General features: G+C 45.1%; 1 protein-coding gene across 1 annotated transcript in view; it reads right to left on the reverse strand.

Moving 5' to 3' along the window:
- syndig1l (synapse differentiation inducing 1-like) overlaps nt 1–24646 on the reverse strand; it is a 142031-nt gene that overhangs the window by 83586 nt on the left and 33799 nt on the right. The window contains exons 2-3 of the mRNA XM_078562117.1: nt 13849–13965; nt 3577–4139 (exon numbers count right to left, since the gene is read on the reverse strand). Coding sequence (XP_078418243.1) covers nt 3577–4014 — 438 coding nt within the window. The 5' untranslated portion in view covers nt 4015–4139; nt 13849–13965. The remainder of the gene's footprint in view (nt 1–3576; nt 4140–13848; nt 13966–24646) is intronic.

A 24646-nucleotide genomic window follows, 5' to 3' on the forward strand; every position in this document is an offset into this window, starting at 1 on the left:
GAGATGGCAGAAGTGAGACGCCTTGGTGTGCATGTCCACAGGTCCCTGAAATCGGCAGGACAGGTGGATAGGGTGGTAAAGAAAGCATATGAGATGCTTTCCTTTATTGGATGAGGTATAGAATACAAAAGCAGGGATGTAATGATGGGACTGTATAAAATGCTGGTTAGGCCACAGCTGGAATTGTGTACACAGCTCTGGTCACCACACTACAGGAAGGACATGATTGCTCTGGAGAGAGTAGAGAGGAGGTTTACAAGAATGTTGCCAGGCCTTGGAAATTGCAGCTATGAGGAAAGATTGGGGTTGTTTCCCTTAGAACTGAGGAGGCTGAGGGGTGACCTGATTGAGATTTATAAGATTATGAGGGGCCTAGATAGAGTAGACAGGGGGGTCAATTACCAGGGGCACAGATTTAAGGTGATTGGTAGAAGGGTTAGAGGGGCCATGAGGAAAAATTTCTTCACCCAGAGGGTGGTGGGTGTTTGGAATTCACTTCCTGGTTTGGTGGTGGAGGCAGAAACCCTCAACTCATTTAAAAGGTACCTGGATCTTACTTGAAGTGCTGTAACCTGCAAGGCTACAGACCAGGTGCTGGAAAGTGGGATTAAAACGGGCAGCTAGTTTTTTTATTTTTTTTGGCTGGTGCAGGCACGATGGGCTGAATGGCCTCTTCCTGTGCTGTAACCTTACTATGGTTCTATCACAGGTCTTCCTTTTGTCCTTGCCCCGTCCACCCCTTGCACAAAACCTATTACATTTCTGACTTTTCCCAGGTCTGATGGAAGGTCATCGACCTGAAAAGTTAGCTCTATTTCTCTCTCCACAGAAGCTGCTGGACCAGCTGAATATTTCCAGCATGTTCTATCTTTATCTCTACTTCTTTGCAGTAAGACTGATCATTATAGGCTGTTCAGTGTGCAAGACATGGACCCACAAAACTGTAGTATAAAAGTGTTAACAGAATGGATGGGCTAATCTATGAGGTACATGACAGTGTCACACTGGCATCAAGCCATCATGTGCTAGGTACTCGAGGCAACAGACAGCCTTGAGGGAAGATGCACCTTCCCTGTAATCCACTATGTACATCCTGTAAATATTATAAACTAGTTTTTAAATAAATACCCTGATACGCCTACAGCTCTTCCTTGTTAGCGTCCTGGTTGAGCACATCCTACAACAAAAAAACTAGGTTTCATAACCACTAGGGAGACTTTCAGCTCATCATTCTGGGCTGGAATGGAACTAACACATCCAGAGCTGAAAGGTCAGTTTATTGCACCCTCCTGTCTCTTGGAACACCTCCCTGTAATTACTATTACTAGTCATTTGCTATAATGTGGTAAACCTAATATTGTTAGAATAGATAGAGAAGAATGATGGGGTGGGCTGGTGGTAGCTATCCTCACTAGAGGCAACATGATGGCAACCAAATAAAGTGATAAAATTAGCATTAGGATTGAGACAAAATCCATATGAATTGAGATAAGAAAGGATCACTCATGTTAATGTCTTCACGGAGGAAGACACAAATAAATTCCCAGAAATGCAAGGGAACCAAGGGTTGAGTGAGAAGGAGAAATTGAAGGAAATTAGTATTACTAAAACAATAGTGCCAGAGTAATTAATGGGGTTTAAAGCTGATAAATCCCCAGGGCCTGATAATCTACATCCCAGGGTACTAAAGGAGGTGGCCACGGAAATAGTGGATGCTTTGGTTGTCATCTTGCAAAATTCTGTAGATTCTGGAACAGTCCCGGCAGGTTGGAGGGAAGCAAATATAACCCCGCTATTTAAAAAAGGAGGGAGGGAGAAAACAGGGAATTACAGACCAGTTAGCCTAAAATCAGTAGTAGGGAAAATGTTAGAGTCTATTATAAAGGAAAACAGAATGAGAGAGTATTATTTAAATGATGATAGATTGGGAAATGTTGATGTACAAAGAAACCTGGGTGTCCTTGTACACCAATCATTGAAAGCAAGCATGCAGGTGCAGCAAGCAGTTAAGAAGACAAATGGTATGTTAGCCTTCATTGCGAGAGGACTTGAGTACAGGAGCAAGGATGTCTTACTGCAGCTGTACAGGGCCTTGGTGATATCACACCTGGAGTAGTGTGAGCAGTTTTGGTCTCCTTACCTAAGAAAGGATATACTTGCCAAAGAGGGAGTGCAGCGAAGGTTCACCAGGCTGATTCCTGGGATGGCAGGATTGTCGTATGAGGGGAGATTGGGTCAACTAGGCCGTATTCACTGGAGTTTAGGAGAATGAGAAGGCATCTCACTAAAATGTATAAATTTCTGACAGGGGCTGACAGACTCGATGCAGGGATAATGTTTCCTTCGGATGGGGGGTATAGAACAAGGGGTTACAGTCTCAGGATATGGGGTAGGCCATTTAGGACTGAGATAAGGAAAAACTTCTTCACTCAGGTAAACCTGTGGAATTTTCTACCACAGGCAGCTGTGGAAGCCAAGTCGCTGAATATATTTAAGAAGGAAAAAGGTAGATTTCTAGACTCTAAAGGCATTAAGGGGTATGGAGAGAGAGCAGGAGTATGATGTTGAGATAGAGGATCGGCCATGATCATATTGAATGGTGGAGCAGACTCAAAAGGCCAAGTGACCTACTCTTGCCCCTAGTTTCTATGTTAATAGGGGTATTGTAGACAAATCTATGAAATTAGTAAAATTTAGTAATAGTCCTGGAGATTTCAACCACCTCAAAACAAACTCTCAAGAGACAGGGGCAGCATTTAATGGAGGAGGCCAGTCTCGCCCTCTGGCTGGAGAACCGATGACAGCCCTGTGTCGCATCTTCAGGAAAGCCTGCTGAATAAGTGCCAATCATGCACTTAACTGGGCAGTGACGGTCCTTCCCTGCGATTTAGGACCCGGTTGGGGTGGGGGGGGGGCGCGGAGGGATGTTGGCAGCAGCCACCCTTCCCCAATGCCAGGTCTCTCGATCAGCGGAGTACCTTAGAATGAGGGACAACCCTGGAAACTGGGAAGCAACCCCAACAGGGCATCCGATATAGCGAATTCCCCTGTCCGCCGCTGGGTGAATACCAGCAGCTGCACGATGAGCCCCTTACACGGGCATTAATTGCCCACTTAAGGGCCTCAATTGACAGTGAGGCAGGAAAGCCACCGATGGGCTTTCCCACCACGTATTGAATCAGGGCAGTGGCAGGAAGGCACATGGTCCCCACCTGGCACCCTCCTGCCCAATGAAATGCCCATCGCCATTAAACTCGCCATTTTAAAAAATCGCCCTTGCTCCAAGCTTTCAATCGCAAAACTTCTGAGAGAAAAATGTCCTTGATTAATCAGAAAGAGGAGACAGGAGCTGCAGATTCAAACAATTATTGAATAGATAAATGGACCCTCAAATTCCATGGGCATCCTTCGGATCTCCCAACGTAATTATCCTTCTCCCCTACCCCTTCCAGCAAAAAGTCATTGTGCAAGCCCTAAAAACAGCTAAACATTCATAAACATATAAAATTACATGGTTGACGGTTCCAACAGTAAGACATTTTTAACAAAACTTAATTAAGGTGACAGTGACTCTACCTCACAGTCGTGAAATTCCTCTTCTTCCACCTCATAGGAGACAGTTTGAATTTTAACATCGTTCTCTGTGTAGTCCACAGGTTTAGATTCCGAACGGTCGGGGGAGTCAATAGTCAAGTTCTTCCTCTCCGTGAATGTCGTCTCACAGTTGTCATTCCTGTAATCCTTTACACTCTCTTTCGCCTCGTCCTTGTACAAAATAAAGTTTGGGCGGTAAAAGGCCTCGACAGCCAGGTGCAGCGAGCTGGCGTCTAGGAGCTGATGGGTGAAGTTGGCTTTGGGTTTATTCTTGGCAGAATTACTGTTCACAAAGTAGCTCAGAATCTTCTCCTTGTAGTGTTGCTGCTCCCTGTAATCGTCCTGGTAACCGTAATCGTTTTGGACATGTTTGTTGTTTTTCTCCAGCAGAGGATTCTGAAGTTCAGTCAGGTTTTCCATTATTTAGACTCGGGGCAAGGTGGGTGACGGAGGGTGGAGGGAGGGGGGGTTTGAGGAATGGGCAAGTAGGTGATTAATTGACCTTGAGCGTTGTTAGACTGTGAGGATGATCACTGGCCTAAGGCCTGCAGAGAAGAAGGAGAGAAAATTATATTTGCTTATCTTTGTGTCAACATCTTAGAACTCAATCAACAAATGCCTTTCATTTGCAGCCCAGGATGTCAGTTTTAGCCAATGATGGTGCTTCACCATCACAGCCTCCATTGTCGGCCATTACATTGACCTTTAAGCCGCTGAGCTTGATTGAACAAGACTATTTTGACCAATGATGACACCAGAAACAAGGCAGTGAAGTCCCCAGTGTGTTTGATTGGGCCATGATAAGCTGTGATTTGTGATTAAGCCTTAGATCTTTCCTATTAATAGTGTCACTATGGGGATGTGGTGAGAGGAGGTCACACACTTCATCTCAAGGCAGGGAAAGTAAAATCAGATAAAAGCAAAAAACTGCGGATGCTGGAAATCCAAAACAAAAACAAAAATACCTGGAAACACTCAGCCGGTCTGGCAGCATCTGCGGAGAGGAGCACAGTTAACGTTTCGAGTCCGAATGACCCTTCAACAGAACCAAGTAAAAATAGAAGAGAGGTGAAATATAAGCTGGTTTAAGGGGCGGGTGGGACAAGTAGAGCTGGATAGAGGGCCAGTGATAGGTGGAGATAACCAAACGATGTCACAGACAAAAGGACAAAGGGATGTTGAAGGTGGTGATATTATCTAAGGAATGTGCTAATTAAGGGTAGAAAGCAGGACGAGCAAGGTACAGATAGCCCTAGTGGGGGTGGGGTGGGGTGAAGGAATCAAAAAAGGCTAAAAGGCAGAGATAAAACAATGGATGGAAATACATTTAAAAATAATGGAAATAGGTGGGAAAAGAAAAATCTATATAAATTATTGGAAAAAAAAAGAGGGGGGGAGAATCGGAAAGGGGGTGGGGACGGAGGAGAGAGTTCATGATCTAAAATTGTTGAACTCAATATTCAGTCCGGAAGGCTGTAAAGTGCCTAGTCGGAAGATGAGGTGCTGTTCCTCCAGTTTGCGCTGAGCTTCACTGAAACAATGCAGCAAGCCAAGGTCGGACATGTGGGCATGAGAGCAGGGTGGAGTGTTGAAATGGCAAGCGACAGGGAGGTTTGGGTCTTTTTTGCGGACAGACCGAAGGTGTTCTGCAAAGCGGTCACCCAGTCTGCGTTTGGTTTCTCCAATGTAGAGGAAACTGCATTGGGAGCAACGAATGCAGTAGACTAAATTAAGGGAAGTGCAAGTGAAATGCTGCTTCACTTGAAAGGAGTGTTTGGGCCCTTGGATGATGAGGAGAGGGGAAGTAAAGAGGCAGATGTTGCATCTTCTGCAGTGGCATGGGAAGGTGCTGTGGGAGGGGGTTGAGGTGTAGGGGGTGATGGAGGAGTGGACCAGGGTGTCCCAGAGGGAACGATCCCTGCGGAATGCTGCCAGCGGGGGTGAAGGGAAGATGTGTTTGGTGGTGGCATCATGCTGGAGTTGGCGGAAATGGCGGAGGATGATCCTTTGAATGCGGAGGCTGGTGGGGTGATAATTGAGGACAAGGGGGACCCTATCATGTTTCTGGGAGGGAGGAGAAGGTGTGAGGGCGGATGCGCGGGAGATGGGCCAGACACGGTTGAGGGCCCTGTCAACCACCGTGGGTGGAAAACCTCGGTTAAGGAAGAAGGAGGACATGTCAGAGGAACTGTTTTTGAAAGTGGCATCATCAGAACAGATGCGACGGAGGCGAAGGAACTGAGAGAATGGGATGGAGTCCTTACAGGAAGCGGGGTGTGAGGAGCTGTAGTCGAGGTAGCTGTGGGAGTCGGTAGGCTTGTAATGGATATTGGTGGACAGTCTATCACCAGAAATTGAGACAGAGAGGTCAAGGAAGGGAAGGGAAGTGTCAGAAATGGACCATGTGAAAATGATGGGTGGAAATTCAAAGCAAAATTAATAAAATTTTCCAGGTCCAGACGAGAGCATGAAGCAGCACCAAAGTAATCATCGATGTACCGGAGAAAGAGTTGTGGGAGGGGGCCGGAGTAGGACTGGAACAAGGAATGTTCCACATACCCCATAAAGAGACAGGCATAGCTGGGGCCCATGCAGGTACCCATAGCCACACCTTTTATTTAGAGGAAGTGAGAGGAGTTTAAGGAGAAATTGTTCAGTGTGAAAACAAGTTCAGCCAGACGGAGGAGAGTAGTGGTGGATGGGGATTGTTCGGGCCTCTGTTCGAGGAAGAAGCGGAGAGCCACCAGACCATCCCGGTGGGGGATGGAGGTGTAGAGGGATTGGACGTCCATGGTGAAGAGGAGGCGGTTGGGGCCAGGGAACTGGAAATTGTTGATATGATGTAGGGTGTCGGAGGAATCATGGATGTAGGTGGGAAGGGACTGGACAAGGGGAGAGAGAAGGGAGTCAAGATAGCAAGAAATGAGTTCCGTGGGGCAGGAACATGCTGACACGATCGGTCTGCCTGGACAGGTCCGTTTGTGGATTTTGGGTAGGAGGTAGAAGCGGGCCGTCCGAGGTTGGGAGACTATCAGGTTGGAAGCTGTGGAAGGAAGATCTCCAGAGGAGCTGAGGTCAGTAACAGTCCTGGAAACAATGGCTTGATGTTCAGTGGTGGGGTCATGGTCCAGGGGGAGGTAGGAGGATGTGTCTGCGAGTTGACGCTCAGCCTCTGCGAGGTAGAGGTCAGTGCGCCAGACAACAACAGCACCACCCTTGTCAGCAGGTTTGATGACAATGTTGGGGTTGGACCTGAGAGAACAGAGTGCAGCAAGTTCAGAGGGAGACAGGTTAGAGTGGGTGAGAGGAGCAGAGAAATTGAGACGACTAATGTCATGCCGACAGTTCTCAATGAAAAGATCAAGAGAAGGTAAGAATCCAGAGGGAGGGGTCCAGGTGGAGGGAGAATATTGGAGGTGGGTAAAAGGATCCGTTGAACGGGGAGTAAAATCAGAGTCTCTTACACTTGTTGAAAGCCAATTTAAGTGCAACGTGAGTTAAGGCCTGAGAGGGTGAGTTGCCTATTCATTCTCAGCTGGGGTGTAGTCGGGCAGACCAGGAAGAACCAAAAACAGTGACAGGAGACACGCTCCTCCTCTGTTATCTAAGACTCCACCACTCCAGTTTAACCTGTTCAATCAAGGTCCTTGCATCAGATTGCTCAGAAGGAAGGGGTTAATATGTCACATGGCCTTTTCCTGCTTCATGGAACCTCATGGGTGACATTGACCACATTGCCCCCTATCGGCTCTGCTGCCATGCACTGTAGATCAGATTGAAATTTTGAGCCAAACTACATCCATTTCTACAAACACATTGACACTGCAAACATCTCTCCCTGATCCTGACTCAGTTTAAAAATAAAAGCACCCAAGTCCCAGGAAACCAGAGTGGTAAAAACATTGGTCCACTGGAAATCTCACCCCCATTCAGCATTGATGTTACACACTGGCAGCCAGCTCGGGTATCAAGGCATTCACTAATGATAATAAGTGTAAACACAGGGACAGGAGTAGGCCATTTAGATCCTCAAGCCTACTTCAACATTAACATGGCTAATCTGCATCTTAACTCCATTTACCCACCTTGGTTTCACAACCCTTAATACCCTTACCCACCAGTTATCAGTCTCGGGTTTGAAATTTTCCAATTGAACCACAGCCTCAACAGTCTTTTGAGGGAGAAATTTCTGCTACCCTTTACATGAAGAAATGCTTGTTGGCATCACCCCTGAATGGCCTTGATCTAATTTTAAGGCTATGTCCCCTTCTGGACTCTTCCACAGGGGAAATACTTTCTCTCTATCTAATGCATCAGAACCTGTAATTATTTTGAACACTTCTTAACATTCTGTACTTAGGGGATATAAGCCTTGCTTACACAACCTGTCCTCGTAATTTAGCATCTTATATCCCGCATCATCCTGAAAATGAAAGGCCTTGATTTTCACCATGATGGACAGTCTTTCTGTCATGTTCAAAATGGCTGAAGTGCCCAAATATCATTAAATCCCACCCCCAAACACAGCACTTCCCATTTTCGTGGGGGCAGTTCATGTGGTTCACGGAGGCTACTTAATGCCTCCTCTGAAGTCAGATTTTTGTATCCCAGGAGTGTGAAACCCAAAGTGTACAGAGTAGACCTGTTAAGAGCAGGTCTGAACTTTGTGCATTTCTTTGTATAGCCAGGGTAACCCTTTGGAGAGGTAAGGTACCCATTTGAATCTGGTCTTGAGACACCCTTGTGGAGAGGTCAGGTGGTCTTTGGGGTGAGGTAAGGTGTCCTTTGGAATTATTAAAATTAGGCGTGAATGTGCATAAAAAGTGCATAAGCTCATTAACTGTCAAGCTCATTGGAACTGTCAACAAACTTGTCAAAATCAACTGTCAAAACTGTCAAGAGGACCTGTCAAGCAAACCTATCAAAGTGTCAAGAGGAACTGTTAAAAGCACCTGTCAAAGGGGGCTGTCAAACTGTTAAGACATTTAAAAGTCCTGCCCTTTAAATCTTTGAGAAAATGTCTGGGGTTTTAAAAAAAAACATTGGTTGTTCTTTCACTATTTGTTGACATAACTTGAGGGCTTCCATTACTGCATGACTGATTCCATAACCATCCATTATCACTGTAGGGTGCTTGCTATTTCTCAGTTTGATTGACAGTTACAAGTGATTATAGACTCTCTGAAGTGGGACTATGAATCCCAATGCTTGTTTTAAAAGTGATTATGCATTTGAAATATATTTGTTATAAGACTTATGCAGTTGAAGGAGTGTAAGTGTAGTAAATGGGTTTTTATGAATGATTGTTTTTTTCAATATCAAGTCTGCAATAGATACTTAGACGCCTATTTAATCTCTGCCTGGGCCCTGAGGTCTCCCGAGGATGAGTTGGCATGGTAAGTCCAAGAGAAAAGGGTGGTGGGTGGGGGCAAGGGTTGGCATGAGTTGGTACTAAGTTGGCATTGGAGCGATAAAGGGCCTTGACGGTGAGCAGAAGGGCATAAGTTGGCATGGATGGTGAGGGACAATGGGATGGGTACGGAGGCATGAGGTAGCATGGGTTGGCATGAGGATTGTGTGTGGGGTGGGGGGTGGATTTGAGAGGGTGAGGGCTTTTTTTTTGTTTGTTTTTTGGACATAGTGCTGGGGCCCCAAGGTAGGCCATCCTCCCAGGCCACCTCAATCCCCGGCACTCTCCTCACAACATCCGGGGTCACCCGCGTCTACTTCAAATATAGCCCGCTGCAACCCCATTCCCCACCCTCCCCCACCCAACCTCCTCACCCCCTCCCGCGCCCCCCCGCCCCAGCTGATGCCCGGGCAGCCGTTTTAAAAAAATCCGGAACCCGACCTGCAGCGAACGTCCAGGCCAAAGAGATCAATTTTACCAGTGACCCAAAGGCAGCATTGCTAAATGTGAAGAGCTGTTTGTCTCTTCATGTTTGCACTCTGGTTGCTTGATTTGCATCGATTCTCTAGGGTTGGCCAACTTTACGAGGGAGAAGACACCCCATGCAAGAATGAAATCGATCTGATTTAAAATAAGCAGTGTCTGTAATCAACTGCAGATTATTTATTGATGAACCTGAAGCAATAATCACGTCACAGTAGTTACTCCTTATGTGCGAGAGGAGTCAAAGCTAATGCTTCAGCACCAACAGTCACAGGCAGCATCAGTACAAAACATGCTGACTGCAGCTCTTTAGCAAAACTATCTGACCATGGCAGGATTCGAATTCATGAATTCTGTGTCACTAATCCAGGGCCGTGACCTCGAGACTACTGAACTTGAATTTATTCTGTTCTTTGTCACACAAGTGTTTTCTGATCCAAATAACAAAACCTTCCAAAGTAAAAAGCACACAGATAATGTCTCTAATAGATGAAGGGTGACACATATAAGGCTGCACAGCCTGTATGACTCAAGACGCATTGAAACAGATAAAATAGGAATTTCGGAGCATGCCATTACATCTCAGTGCATGTTCAAGTTCCAGATTTTGTAGAATGGCTTCCATCTTGTCCTGATGTTTAAGCCTGTTGGCAGCAAATGTCATTTCTGCCTCCAATGCTACCCCTGCTCTTGGCACCAACTGGCCATCCACTTTAGAATGTCCAATGGCGTTCTTCCACCACAATGTGGGCATTTTTTAAACAGGTATAATGTATCTTCTGATTAATTTTAAACACTTTTCTTGAGGGGCCATGGGGTTGGGTGGGGGACATAGCCTGGCATAGAGGGCATATGGGGCCATGGATGGGGCATGGGGAGTGTGTGTGTGTGTGGGCGGTGAGGAGGTACGAGGAGCGAGGCCTAGAGCACCAGGGCGGACCTTTTAAACAGCCCGCCCCCTGACAGCCAGTGGCTACCCCCGAACTCTTTCCTGTGTCAACTGGCCAGACTGCAGCCCGCTCCTCCCCCCCGCCACCCCACACCAGCAAGGAAGATCCCATCCCTTGTGGGCACTTCCTCCCGAGGCAGGCGCACGAAGCCGGGAATTTTCTCCACTCCCGTTGCCCGCCTGATGAAATTCCAGGCCCATAAGTCCGAAGGCCTTTCCTTGGTTGTGTGCTAGCTGTGGCTCAGCAGTAGCCATCTTGAGTCTGAGGGTTGTGGGTTCCAAGCCTCACTCCATAGCAAAGTGTTGCCGTTTTTTGGGTTGGATGTTAACCTGACAAGTAGGCTGCCCTCTCTGGTGGGCATAAATGATTTGAGTTGAAGAGAAGGGAAGTCTCTCTGGCACAAACTTCATCCTCCTACAAACACCTAAAACAAAACGAATGATTGGGTCATTTATTTCATTGCTGTTTAGTGGGATCATGCTGTTTGCAAATTGGCTGCTGCATTTCCTACAGTGATTACACTTCAAAATTATTTCAGCATCTGCAAAGTACCGTGAACAGCCTAAAGTTGTTAAAGACATTTTAGAAATACAAGCTCTTATTTCCTTTTTTGCAAGTTCCTGATGTGTTGGGCTGTCTAATTTGTAGTTAAGCTTGCAATCTTCCATAAACTGTCATACCAACTGTGGGGGTGTGGTTACAGGACACAAACTTTAATATTAATTAAAATCAGAGTCACTTGCACTCCCTAAAGGCCAATTTAGGTGCAATGTGGATAAAGGCCTACCAGCGTGAGTTGCCTGCTTGTATTCTCAGCTAGGGTGTAGCCAAAGGCTTGGATGATCCAAATAAAGCCCCAGGAGACATTCTCCTCATTTACCATGGACTCCCAGCACTTCCAATTGACCTGCTCCAACAAAGATCTTGTGCCAGGTTGTTTGGATGGATTAGTTTAACAGGCCAAAAGGCCTTGGGTGGAAGTTTTTGCATCACTCTGGGGATGGGAGTGCAGGTGGGCAGGGGACTAAAATATCGGTGCCAGCTAGCATGCCAGTTTCCTGGCACCAGTCACAGCGCTGGCAAGTTTCATCAAAGCCAAGTGATATTGTTAAAGAGCTGCTTGAGAGCTCATTAAGGAGTATGTTGAGATTTTCACAGGGCACAGAGGCTGCACACACTGTTTGAGGGCAGATGAGCTGAATGGAAGCTGGCACATAGCAGGGAGCCAGTCACGGGCCCCTGGGAAGTAGCAGGACCTCATGAAAAAGGGAACAACACAAAGGGAGCCCCTGAGCCTTGGGAAACAGGTGCCACCAGCTGAGGGCAGGTGGCAGGAAGCGTGGGCAGCAAGCACGCTGACATTACATGAGGTCGTCACCTTCCTGGCATTGCAGGGGTATAAGAGGAGGGGGAAAGCCTATCAAACACAATTGTGGGACAAGGAAGGTGACCAGGCCTCTGGTTGTCCTGAGACATTCCAAATTCCTCACAATATAATTTCTTCTAAGCAGTTAGAGCAGCCACAGTAATGGCTGTTGTTGGCTAGACCAGGTCCGCACATGAACTGTACCACCTCTGTTCCTGCCCTCTTGGTCGCTAACCCATCTCCATGCCAATTAAGGGAGTGCTCCCACATAACTCAGGGCTGATGACTGTTGCACCCTCACCCACCATGGGTGGGTTTGGGACCTGGAAACAGTCCATTTCCTGCCTCTGTAGTTAATTCCTGCCCCTTTTCTTGGCACTGACACCAGTGACCCCTCTTGGGCCTATTGTCATGGATCAATGCAATGTAGATCTGATTAAAATTTTGAAGCATCTATATGCATCTGTACAAACACACTAACACTTTGAACTTTTCTTTTTGATGTTTATAAATTGGCTGATGGAATGAGGTTGCCAATACCATTATTTCTTAAGGCACCATCATTGGGCCTCTCTCCAAAGTTGCTGAGGAGAGTCCATGAGAAATTTTTTTAAAAAAGCATGGTAACATTAAGGCTTCCATCACCCACTGAAGAAAAAGGTTAATGTTTTGGGTCCTTTTTGTGAAGTGGATATTTTGATCAAGGCCAGTTGGAAGGGAGGGCACAGCTCAAACAGGGGCCCTGCTAGTTGGGAGGGTGCTGAATAACCAAGAAAAGGCTGAGAAATTGAGTCTAAGGCTTCATTGTAAATAAAGAAATCTGTAGTGATATGCTTGACAAAGCTGGAGATTAATCCATTATGTGAAAGGTAAATCCATTCCACGCATAGGGATGCTTTCTTGCATAGGAAATCGTAAAGGTGACTCAGATGATTGATGTAACTTTAGCTGCTATATTATTTCATTTCTATTGATCGTACTCAGCAGCACCAAGTAAAGTGGCACACCTGGAGAATATTAATCAGGGTCAACCCATTCAGGAATCCATAGTCCTGAACATAATGAGATGGCAAGCTTTTACCATTTTGGACAAGTTCCCTCCAAAATGATGTGAACAATATATTTCTTCATTCAAATTTTACGATAAAACCTGCTAACCTCCTGCGGTAACCATGCACTGGCCATCAACACCAAAGTGTTGGTGAGGTGAAGTGGCTTTAGAGCTTGGGGCAATAACTGGACATGGGCGCATAAAGATAATTCAGTCTCCATTGTAAAGACATACGTCATTTCTATTTTTATATATTACTTTACTTTGAATTTATGAAAAGATATAAAAGCATAGGGGCGATTTAAGAAGCACAGAAATACAGTTGCTTGAGACATACAAGGAATTTCTCTGAAATATGGACTGAGGAGATACGAAACTGAGGTGCTTATAGCCCTCTCTATACAGCAAGGACATCATCACAGCATGACAAGTTTAGGCAAATAGGACACAGTTTATAAACTTCCCATATCAAGTGCCTCTTGCCAAGAGGTCAGCTTGATTGGCATCCCATCCACCACCGTCAAAATTCACTCCCTCCGCTGCAGGCACAATGTAGCTCCAGTGTGTGCCATCTACCTGATGCAATGTAGCCGCTCACTAAGGCTGCCTCGACAACCTGTGACCTCTACTGCCTAGGGTAAGGGCAGCAGGCACATGGGAACCTCCAAATTACTCTCCAAGTCTCACACCACCCAAAAATATTGCTGTTCCTTCATTGTCGTTGGGTCAAAATCCCGGAACTCCCTTCTTAACAGCATGGTGGAGTATCTTCACTGCAGTGTTACAAAGCAGTGGCTCACCACCACTCAAGGACATTTAGAAATGGGCCAATAAATGCTGGCCTTGCCAGCAACACCTGCATCGCATAAAAATTGATTTTTATAATTCTTTCAAAAATTATAATGTGAAATAATTCTCTTTGAGCACCCAAGTCTCTTGCTTGAATGGAGCACCAGAGAGGGGCCCATTAACCCCCTTCTAAAAGTCATTTTACCTCACTCAATTGGTTCCAGGTCCTCTAAAGCTATGGTGGGTCCAGATTGAGCCCATCTAGGAGTCCCTGGCTTCACCACCTTGCCTCCATTTGCCTTGATGGATGGAGGTTTAGCCTCTTAAAAGGAAAACAAGAAACAGTTAACCATTAGTGAAGGAACTAGGCCAGCAACAGAAACCCTGTTGAATTTCAAAACCATAATTTCTACAAGGTCATAATATACACACAGGTTCTTCAAGTCATTGTAATATAAAGGAGGAGGAAGAAAGACTTACAATTAAATAGTGTCTTTCACAACCTCAGGATGTCCCAAAGCACTTTTCTTTTGAAGTGCAGTCACTGTTGAAATGTAGGAAATGCAGCAGCCAATTTGCACACAGCAAGCTCCCACAAACAGCGATGTGGTCATGAACACATAATCAGTTTTTGGGAATTTGATTGCGGGACACTGATTGGCCAGGACACCGGGGATAATTCTCCTGGCGTTCTTCGAAATAGCCTCATGAGATCTTTTACATCCACCGAAGAGGGTAGACAGGGTTTAACGTTTCATGCAAAAGGCGGCACACCCGGCAGTGTAGCACTCCTTCAGTAAGGCGCTGGAATGTCAGTCTTGATTTTTGCGCTTAAGTCCTGGAGTGAGACACACACATTCTATTCACCTCACCATAATATAAACAGGGTCTGTTTGCTCCTGTCTGGTAAATGCTGTGTTTCCTTTATATTACGAATATAGAGTTGGGAAACCCCATTCTGTTCATATTTATTTCAACCATTCAAATACCACTATTTTTGCCATCTCACTTCAGATTCTCATTCTTCTGAACAGCAGTGGGTTTAGATTGCTGAGCTTCAATGGGCTTCCTAGACTCTTTTTTTTCATTCCTGAGTGCCTGAATGCACCTGCAAATAGGAATGGAAATGTTGGCACCGTATTCATTTATTTTTATTTTCTTTGGAGGCTGATCTGAAGATACTCAGGTTTAAATTTGTAGTGCTCACTGTACTGTGACTTCAGACCCTGAGACAGAGTAATGATCTTTTGATGTTAGTGTCTAATATTGTGATGTATTTGACCAAACAGTACGTGCAAGAGCTTAAAGTACTTCAACTTTCTGAATGGATCATATCTCACATTAATATCCTCCACAACAGCTTGTCCCAAGGTGATTCACAAATGAGTGTCATGAAAATGGACACCAACTCCAGGAGAAATAGATTAGAAAGGGTGGCCAAAGAAAGTGGTCTTGAGGAGGATTTTTTGAAGAGGTGGAAGAGTTTAACAATGGCTCACATAGAGTCGGACCAAGGGGATAGAGAGCTTTTCTCCCAATGGTAGGATGATAGACGTCAGGAAGGGGGAGGGGAGGAGTGGTGTGGAGGTGCGAGCTGATGGAGAACAGATGCACAGAAGGCAAGAAGTGCTTGAGAGGTGGTGGTGTCAGGGGTAATATAGGGGCCAGAGGAAATATCGGAGGGAGTGAAAGCAAGGCTGTCATTTTGTGCTGGTCAGAAATTTGCTGCCACATTCTAATCTGCAAACTCTGTGACCTGGAGACATGAGCTCAAGCTTAGTATGTAGACATTATTTAACTACACACACAGAAGGTGTGTGGCAGCATTATGAGGTAAATTTAATGAGGAATTGTATAGATATTTGAGGAACTGACGGATTGAGGGATATTGTTATGGGGACAGGTTGGAAGGTTTGCAAATGTCTCATTAAACAGTAATTAAACTGAGTTATTTCACATAGTCTTGACATATAACAATTAGGTTTCATGGTCTTAAAGGAAAAGCCACTTCAGCACAGGAACATCTTAGCAGAAGATACAAGGAGCAACACCTTCTGCTATTGTGGGGTTTTCCTTGGGATTCGTTAGTTTCTTACTCTAGGAGGGATCTTGCTAGAGGCAATGATCTTATACTCAAAAACATCTATCTACATGCCAACTATTTACAAAGGTTGAACAAGACAATTTTGAAATGGCCCAACTTGCCACACACATGGCACTGTGTAAATCAGCCAGGGCATCCTTCCCGCCTGTGGACCCTCTTCCTGCCCCACTGAAAAATCAGGGATATTGGAAAATGGAGGTTGTCGCCTTTTCAGGATGGTTCCCTGCCTTGCTACACTTTCGGTTTTACACACTACGAGCAGAAATGTCTCCCCATCGTGGGGTTGTACGGGGGGGGGGGGGGGGGGGGGGGAACCCGATCAGTGCCCCCGATCGGGGCCACGCCGCCATTTTACGTGGGCGGGCCAATTAAGGCATGCCCAGCGTGACGCACACTCGGAAGCGCTGAGCGCTCCCTGTGCGGGCGGGGTGGGGGTGGAATTCCCTGAGTCGGGGAATGCGCTCTTTCATGCATGTGTGCGAAAGAGCGCAGGAATCTCCCTGAGGCACAGAGGTGCCACAGGGAGATTACTTTCACTTATGAAACATTGAAGAAAATTTAAAGAAAAAAATTATGACATGTCCCCTCATATGAAACTGTCACATGAGCTGGGACATGTCCATTAATTTTTTCAATATGTTTTCTTTAATTAATAAACCTTTCATGAAACCTTATCCCACCCATGGATGAGGTTTCATGAGAAATGTGAAGGCCGCCTGGGCTCTTAAGGTTAAGGTTGGAAGGGCAGCATTCTTAACAACTTAATTACTTTCTTACCGGCCTTAATAGGCCTTTGACAGTTCAACGCGCACGTGGCCGAGTTGGCTGCGCGCCCGCTGAATTGACAGTCTAAATGACATGCGGCGACGTCGGGACACATGCCCAATGTCATCGCACATCATTTTACACATCGGCGTGAGGGCCCTGTTTATCTTCATTAGCTCCTTACTCTGAAGAGATCTTGCTGGAGGCAACGGTCTTTAGTTCAAAACACTTATTCACAATCTAACTATTTACAAAAGTTAAGTAAGACCAAGTCATAGCTGGAGCCACTCTCCGAGATGCTTCGCACTCATCTCTTCTCAGTGAGCGACATCACTGTGACATAGCTGCTTACGGACATGCTCAGTAGCTATCAGTGGTGTCAACCCTTTACTCTGCACACCCCTGCCATTATAAAACAGCATGTCATGTGACTTACTATGAACAACGCTATGGAGGATATAAGAACCAATAAACAAAAAGAGGCATGAGCTGGGAGCATTGGTCAGATTTTTCAGCCCTATAAACGTTGATGTGTCGGAAAAGAAGATAGGGTGGTAATAAAATTGGAAAAAGTTTCAGGCATTGACCAACTCCAATAACAGAGATTCTAAACATTGACATTCAAAGGCATTACCATCATCAAAACCCCACTATCAACAACCTGGGTGGTTACTGTTGACCATAAATTTAATTGGACCAGCTAGTTAAATACCATGGCTACATGAGCAAGACAGACACTGGCATGACTCACCTCCCGACTCCCCTAACTCTTTCCACCACCTACAATGCACAAGTCAGGGGCATGATAAAATATTCTCCATTTGCATGGATAAGTGCGGCTACAACACTTGAGAAGTTCAAAAACATCCAGGACAAAGCAGCCTGCTGGATCGGCACCCCACCCACCACCTTGAACATTCGCTGCCACCAGTGTGTACCATTTACAAGATGCACTGCAGAAACTCACCAAGCCCTCTCCCAATCCTACAATCTTTACCTTCCTGACTTAGGCATAGGCTCTTTCATCGTTGCCGGGTCAAAACGTTGGAACTCCCCACCTAACAGCACCATGGGAGTAACTTCACCACACGCAATACAGAGGTTCAAGAAGGCAACTCACCACCACTTTCTCAAGAACAGTTAGGGATGGATAATAAACACTGGACTTGCTGACGATACCTGCATCTTATGAATGAATATATTAAGAAAAATTGCTATCACCCATTTTGAGTTTTTGCCCAGGGCTAATTTCACTTCCAAGTTGGCAGATAGCACGCAGTATCCTTTCATGTTTGATTCAGAAGATAAACATGATCAAAAATCTAAAGCCAAATCCTTGCCATCTTTGCACTGCTTTTCCTAAAGTTCACCTCTTCCTTGTTTACATCGTTACCACAAAGCTGCATTTTGATTTGTCATAATTCTAAATGATTTTACATTTTTACTAAAAATTATTGAGAGACCTGTTTTAATTTGTTTCTGAGCGCAACAGAGGATGGTGCGAATCATATTGATCCACATCATTGTGATCTAGTGCTCTGATCTCACTGTGACATGACAGTGCACTAATCTTCTCAGGACGCAGTGAGAGGCTTGGTACACATTTCTTCACAATGACAAGCGTCCCTTTACACGCACATGGACGGCAAGATTCAACTTTTAAATATCAGATGAGTTAAGAAAAATAAACCTCAATATTATGGGATACCAGGATGGAATATATTAGAAGGAATTCAGGAGGAAAAAAAATAGAAGAATTGTGGCCTCATTTTATTTCAGGAGATGGTGGCAGAGAGGGAGGAAGAGAGAGGGAAGGAGAGAGAGGAAGAGAGTGAGAGGGAGGGAGAGAGAGGGAGAGAGTGAGAGGGAGGGAGAGAGAGGGAGAGAGTGAGAGGGAGAGAGAGAGAGGGAGGGAGAGAGAGGGAGAGAGTGAGAGGGAGGGAGAGAGAGGGAGAGAGAGAGAGGGAGAGAGAGAGAGGGAGAGATGCTCCACTGAAATCCAAGGGCTGAAGCTCTGAAGTGTTCATTAATGAGCCAATTTTAGTGCTCAGCTTGTATACGTAAATATGCAAATAGTTTTGTTTCCTGCAAAGTGAAATGGTTGCCTGTTAGTTTCTGTTTGATTGTATGCAGCCTGCTGAGAATGAAAGGCCTTTCAAAATGTTCAAATAATTGAAAGTGGTACATGGGTTTTCACAGACCTGCTGGTAATGTAAACATCTGAACAAGGGGCCATGTGACCAGTACAAAATGTGCCAAAATTGCCAATACACTTTCCCTGTAGTTTAATGCACATTGACATATCCTACTGGCTATAATTTCACATCGATTAATGCAATGGAAAGAAAATAAGAGGTACCACAATTGGAAGGGCGATGATATTGTACATCAGAACTATGCATAATATTAATCAACTAAAGCCACTTCCCATTTAATTCCGTGTGCACCCTCAAGGTAATTCATTAGCACTGTAAAAAAAATTACAGCCGGTCAAACCAATTTCATTCACTGGCATGGTGCAGAATTCCAACAAGTCAAATCAATTCCCCTCACCAGCACTGTGTCGAGTTGCAATGGGCTTAATCTATTCCATTCACTAGCACTGTGCAGAAGGACTGGATTTGTCTTTCATTAATGCCATATTGAATTCCAGTGTGGGAAAATCAACTTCATTAAGTAGCTCTATTCAGAATTCCAATGAATCAATTACAGATTCCTTATTTTACACAATCTTAGCAGACCATAATATTTTCCTATCATTCCCATTCAATAAAACTACCAACTCCTATTTGCCATTATGGTATAGGATTTCATTCCCACGCAGATTCCCAAAGAATGGAATCCCATTCCATTTATTCACACCCCAGCCGTATCTCTAGAATAGAATTTCTAATCCCGACATAACAAGATAAACTCAAAATTCCCATCCAAGCGTAAAATGCTCTCCAATTATCCAGTGTTTTTTTAAATAAACATCACAGTTAATACCATCAATCTACTCCTAGACTTGACCTAAAGTCATCAACACATCTCAGAAATCCAATTAGTTTTATGTAAAATACATGCTTTCACTCATAGCGCTTTCTAGTTATTTGTGTTTAGATTGAATTCTGAATAAATGGATTAAATGGTCCGTGATACAAAGATTTGAGAGTTGATCATTTTCCCTTTTTCTTTCTCGTTCTCTTCTCTTTAAGGTTCTTTGCAAGTGTGCAGTTCCAGGAGACCCTCAGCTCTCAGCCAAGTGCCCATTTGTTACCTGTGACAGCAAGGGCCAGTGGACAATACTTTTGTACATTTCTCCAAAGATAGGAAAGATTATTTCCTATTGCAAAAAGTAGAAATATGTGTGGTTTTCAAAAGCTTTGTCTTCAACCTTCATAAGCAACATTACATGTGACCGCTGTTCCACAGAACCCATGATTAGATCTAGATTTTTTAGCGTAACACGTCATTGATCACAAATTCCCATCCTGTATCCAAGGAGTCAAAAACAGCGCAGCAATTGTGCAGTAATGAGGTACTTCTACATTACGTATTATTAAAAATTTCACAAGATTTTCTAAGATTGTATTTTATAATCTTGCTGACAAATAACCAAGATGGTGATTCCCTTAGTCACTATGGACCTGAACTTCCTGGGCTGGATAGGGCACTTCCCATCTGCAAGTCTGGCAGGGTGGCTGCTGTATATTTTGTATCTCAGAGCAATGCAGAGATGACACTAGTTACTATGAGCAGAATTTTTAGCTCGGCGTACGGCCGTGCACCTAACCCGCTCGAGTGTAAAATAGCGCATGATGACCTTGGGCGAACTTCCCGACATCATCCAGCGCTCGCGCGATATTTCAGTTGCCAAAGTTGGAAGTGCGACCGCCGACAATTAAGAGGACAATTAAGCCCATTAAAGTTCCGATTCAGTCAGATTTTTAGTGGCCAGTCCAATCATACGGTTGGCGGATGGGCGAATCTGCCAGGCGGATTTTGCCTTTTTGATGAAACCTCATCCAAGGGTGAGATGAGGTTTCCGTTAGTAACTTAAAGAAAATAAAAACAGTTGGACAGAATTTTCATCATTTATATTTTAAGGCGTTTGATTCTGATGCATCGACTTTTTTTCTGCATTTTAAAACTTTTAGTCATTGCTTTTGAATTCTTCAACTCCCTCTCTGCCTTTAGGGAGCTCTAATTCCACGCTCCTCCTGTGCCCGTTAATTGTCCAGCCAGCATGAAATCACGGTTGTGGGGTGATCGCGGTTGACGGTCTGTTCCCTGGCCGCTCCTGGGCCCATTGATCGCACACACCTGCCGAGGTAAAAATTCTGCCCTATGTGTGTAATAGGTTTGATTTACAGTGCTTTAAAATGTCTGCTCCATGCTTCAGCTTGGGTTTTCGAGCTCTTCCTATAGCTCTGTTTACTTTTTCCTGAGTCCATATCAGGGCTCAACCAATCTAAGACAGTGAGCATCAATAGCAAACAGAATCACTTAATCAAACACAGAACAATTGAACACCACAGTGGATCTATTCTATCCCCTCCTCTTCTTCTTCATAGTTATCGATTTGTTCCCTTACAAAGCTTTACAGACAAGGCTTTCAAAAAACTACATGCATCCTTCGTTGACATCCTTTTCTCTTTCTCCTTCATTATAAATCATTCAACTGCTTCTCTTTGTTATTGGTTATTTATCCCCTCTCCACCCCAATGCTTCCTTTTCCCCTCAAAATTCATCCCTTAATCCTGCTGCTGATGGGGTACTATTCTAGCTGTTCATTGTCCAGGTGAGAATTCCTGTTTTCAAGAGAATTCTTGCCTATTGACAGCAGGGCCAGGATCACTAACATTAGCAAAAGAATTCGGGTATGCTGAGCGGCCCAGTCCATGCTAAAACATTGATGTCAGCATGAAACACTTGGCGTCGATTTATACGCAATAGAGGAAAGGGATGTTCCAGGAAATTAAAATGGATCCACAAAATTTTCAAATACTAATTACAAAATAGATTTGAAGGGGTTTTATAGTGTTTAGCACATTTGTTGTCTATTTGGCACTATATTGTGTTCAAAATTCTACCTAATAGTGCATACAATTGCTTTGGTCTCCATTTGGAGACATGATAGACCATTGCAAACACTTGGAAGGTGAGAGAAAGCAATTTTGAGCGAGAGAACTTGAGTGTGGTAGATAAGACCGTAGTAGCCATATACAGGAAATCAAACTTTGATAAGTGAAATAAGAGAGAAAAAGTACTTTGAAATTCAGCTGATAATGATCTGCATTTTTAATATATATATATATATATATAAAGCATGCAAACTGGAGTATTCCTTAACTCAGATGCAAACATGTGCGTTTCTACTAATAATTTGCAATAATGCATTATTGTACATGATTCAACAGAAAGGAGGGGAAAAGGAAGTGGGAAAATACCCTCCCTCTTTTCCTTCTATCCCTGTAAATTGTGTATATTAAAACAACAGAAATATTGCCATTTATACAACAGGAACATAAGGTAGGAGTAGGCCATTTGGCCCATCAAGCCTGCCTTGCCATTCAATCAGATCATCTACCTCGATGCCACTTCCCCACGCTATCTCCATATCCCTTGTCATCTGAAAGTGCTTCACATGATTACCAGGTGCAGTGAGAACATAGTGAACATTCTGTAACAGTAACTTCTCAATAAATAATTGGGTAGGTGACCAGTTAGTCTGTTATTTTTTCTGTTGATGGAGGAATGTTGTCCGGGGGAATCTCCTGCTTTCCTCTGAACCTTCGAGAGGTCTGCCTCAAAAAGGCAGATACGATTCTCAATCAAACAGACAGCAATATAGTACTCCCTCAAAACCATACTCAAGTGTCAGCTCAGATCCTCCCCATCGCCTAACTAGAGGCAAGAGCGCTACTGACTGATCCAAGCGGACGCAATGGTGCCAAATCCATATACAGTTAAAGAAATAAAATCACAAATGTTATCAAGGCTTGGGAATTAAAATCTCAGGAGCGAAGCTGGGCAGTAATGATCTTAGATGAATCTGTGCATCTTGTTGTACGCCTGGTACTGCTTTAATAACTTGGATGGGAATGGTGGACCAATCAGTACAGTAAGAAATGAAACCAGATATTTTTGCTCTTTAAATCGGGAGCAAAACAGTGATAAACATACTGCAAATTAATGTTATCTTAATAAAACCACCTTACTTACAGACACAGCCTCGTCCCATTGCTGCTTGCCTGTAGAGCAGAGCAGCCTGGGACCCGGCTTAACAAAGAGTTAGTCCGATGGGGCCACAGAGAATCCCACAGCTCAGCAAGAATCAGCAAATTCCATGATCCAACACTAGCCAAAAGTGACTGAAGCACATCTACCCAGGGTCTGCTGTGGCTCAGCTAGGAAGCGGCAAGTCATCTTCATTGACACCCACCAATAACCCAGCAAAAACCAGTCAAACCTGCCCAGCGGAGCTGCAGAGCTCAAAGGCAGCATCAATCAGCACCACGTCGGATACTGAAGCTATCGTACTGTTACAGATAACAAGAGGGCAGTTTCTCCTATTGACAAAAAAAAGAGACTTATCAAAGTTATTGCCAGATTTGTACTTGTTCCACTCAGGACAAGATGCACCAGGGACTTGTGCACTCGACAGCACTGTAGTTAATCCAGGCAGGCATGTGCTCAATCCATACATGGCAGAGGAGCACGACAATATTATGGCAAGTCTGCTGTGACCAGCTGCTCAGTGTGCATTAGTATTAGGGCACCCATTGAAAACAAAGCACACAGTGAGGCTTCATGCCAGCTCTTGGAAATGGTGTACCCACCACTGCGAACACTATTGCTGACACCAATCAACTCTATTGAGTGAAATTAGGTTCTCATAAATATATAATTTTTAATATGGAGAAACATCCCAGGGTGCTTTACAGACTTTTGAAGATGCTGTCCAGGCCAGGGAGAGGGAGAGTGAGGCAGAGAGAGAGAGAGAGAGAGAGTGAGGCAGAGAGAGGGAGAGTGAGACAGAGAGAGAGGGAGTGAGGCAGAGAGAGAGTGAGGCAGAGAGAGCGAGTGAGTGAGGCAGAGAGAGAGAGTGAGGCAGAGAGAGAGAGAGAGTGAGGCAGAGAGAGGGAGAGTGAGACAGAGAGAGAGGGAGTGAGGCAGAGAGAGAGTGAGGCAGAGAGAGCGAGTGAGTGAGGCAGAGAGAGAGAGTGAGGCAGAGAGAGAGGGAGAGAGAGAGGCAGAGAGAGAGAAAGAGAGGGAGAGAGAGACAATGAGGCAGAGACAGAGAGAATGAGGCAGAGAGGGAGAGAGAGAGGGAGAGAGAGAGAGTGAGTCAGAGAGAGAGAGTTAGGCAGAGAGGCAGAGAGAGAGAGAGGCAGAGAGACAGAGAGGCAGAGAGAGAGGGAGAGAGAGGCAGAGAGAGAGTGAGTGAGAGTGAGGCAGAGAGAGAGAATGAGGCAGAGGGGGAGCAAGGCAGAGGGAGAGTGAAGCAGAGAGAGTGAGGCAGAGAGAGAGAGAGAGTGAGGCAGAGAGAGGGAGTGAGGCAGAGAGGGAGTGAGGCAGATGGAGAGAGGGAGAGAGTGAGGCAGAGAGAGAGAGAGAGTGAGGCAGAGAGAGAGGGAGCGAGGCAGAGAGAGAGAGAGTGAGGCAGAGAGGGAGTGAGGCAGAGAGGGAGTGAGGCAGATGGAGAAAGAGAGGGAGAGAGTGAGGCAGCGAGAGAGAGAGTGAGGCAGAGAGAGAGATAGTGAGGCAGAGAGAGAGAGAGTGAGGCAGAGAGAGAGAGTGAGGCAGAGAGGGAGTGAGGCAGATGGAGAAAGAGAGGGAGAGAGTGAGGCAGAGAGAGATAGAGAGAGGCAGAGAGAGAGTGAGAGTGAGGCAGAGAGTGAGTGAGAGTGAGGCAGAGAGTGAGTGAGAGTGAGGCAGAGAGAGAGAGTGAGGGAGAAAAAGAGAGAGAGGGAGAGAGAGAGGCAGAGAGAGAGAGAGGCAGAGAGAGAGTGAGTGAGAATGAGGCAGAGGGGGAGTGAAGCAGAGAGAGTGAGGCAGAGAGCGAGTGAGGCAGATCGAGAGAGAGATGCAGAGAGAGTGAGTGAGAGTGAGGCAGAGAGAGAGGGAGTGAGGCAGAGAGAGAGAGAGA

Source organism: Cetorhinus maximus, chromosome 18 (assembly GCF_964194155.1).
Source record: "Cetorhinus maximus chromosome 18, sCetMax3.hap1.1, whole genome shotgun sequence".
In the NCBI taxonomy this organism is placed as follows: Eukaryota; Metazoa; Chordata; class Chondrichthyes; order Lamniformes; family Cetorhinidae; genus Cetorhinus; species Cetorhinus maximus.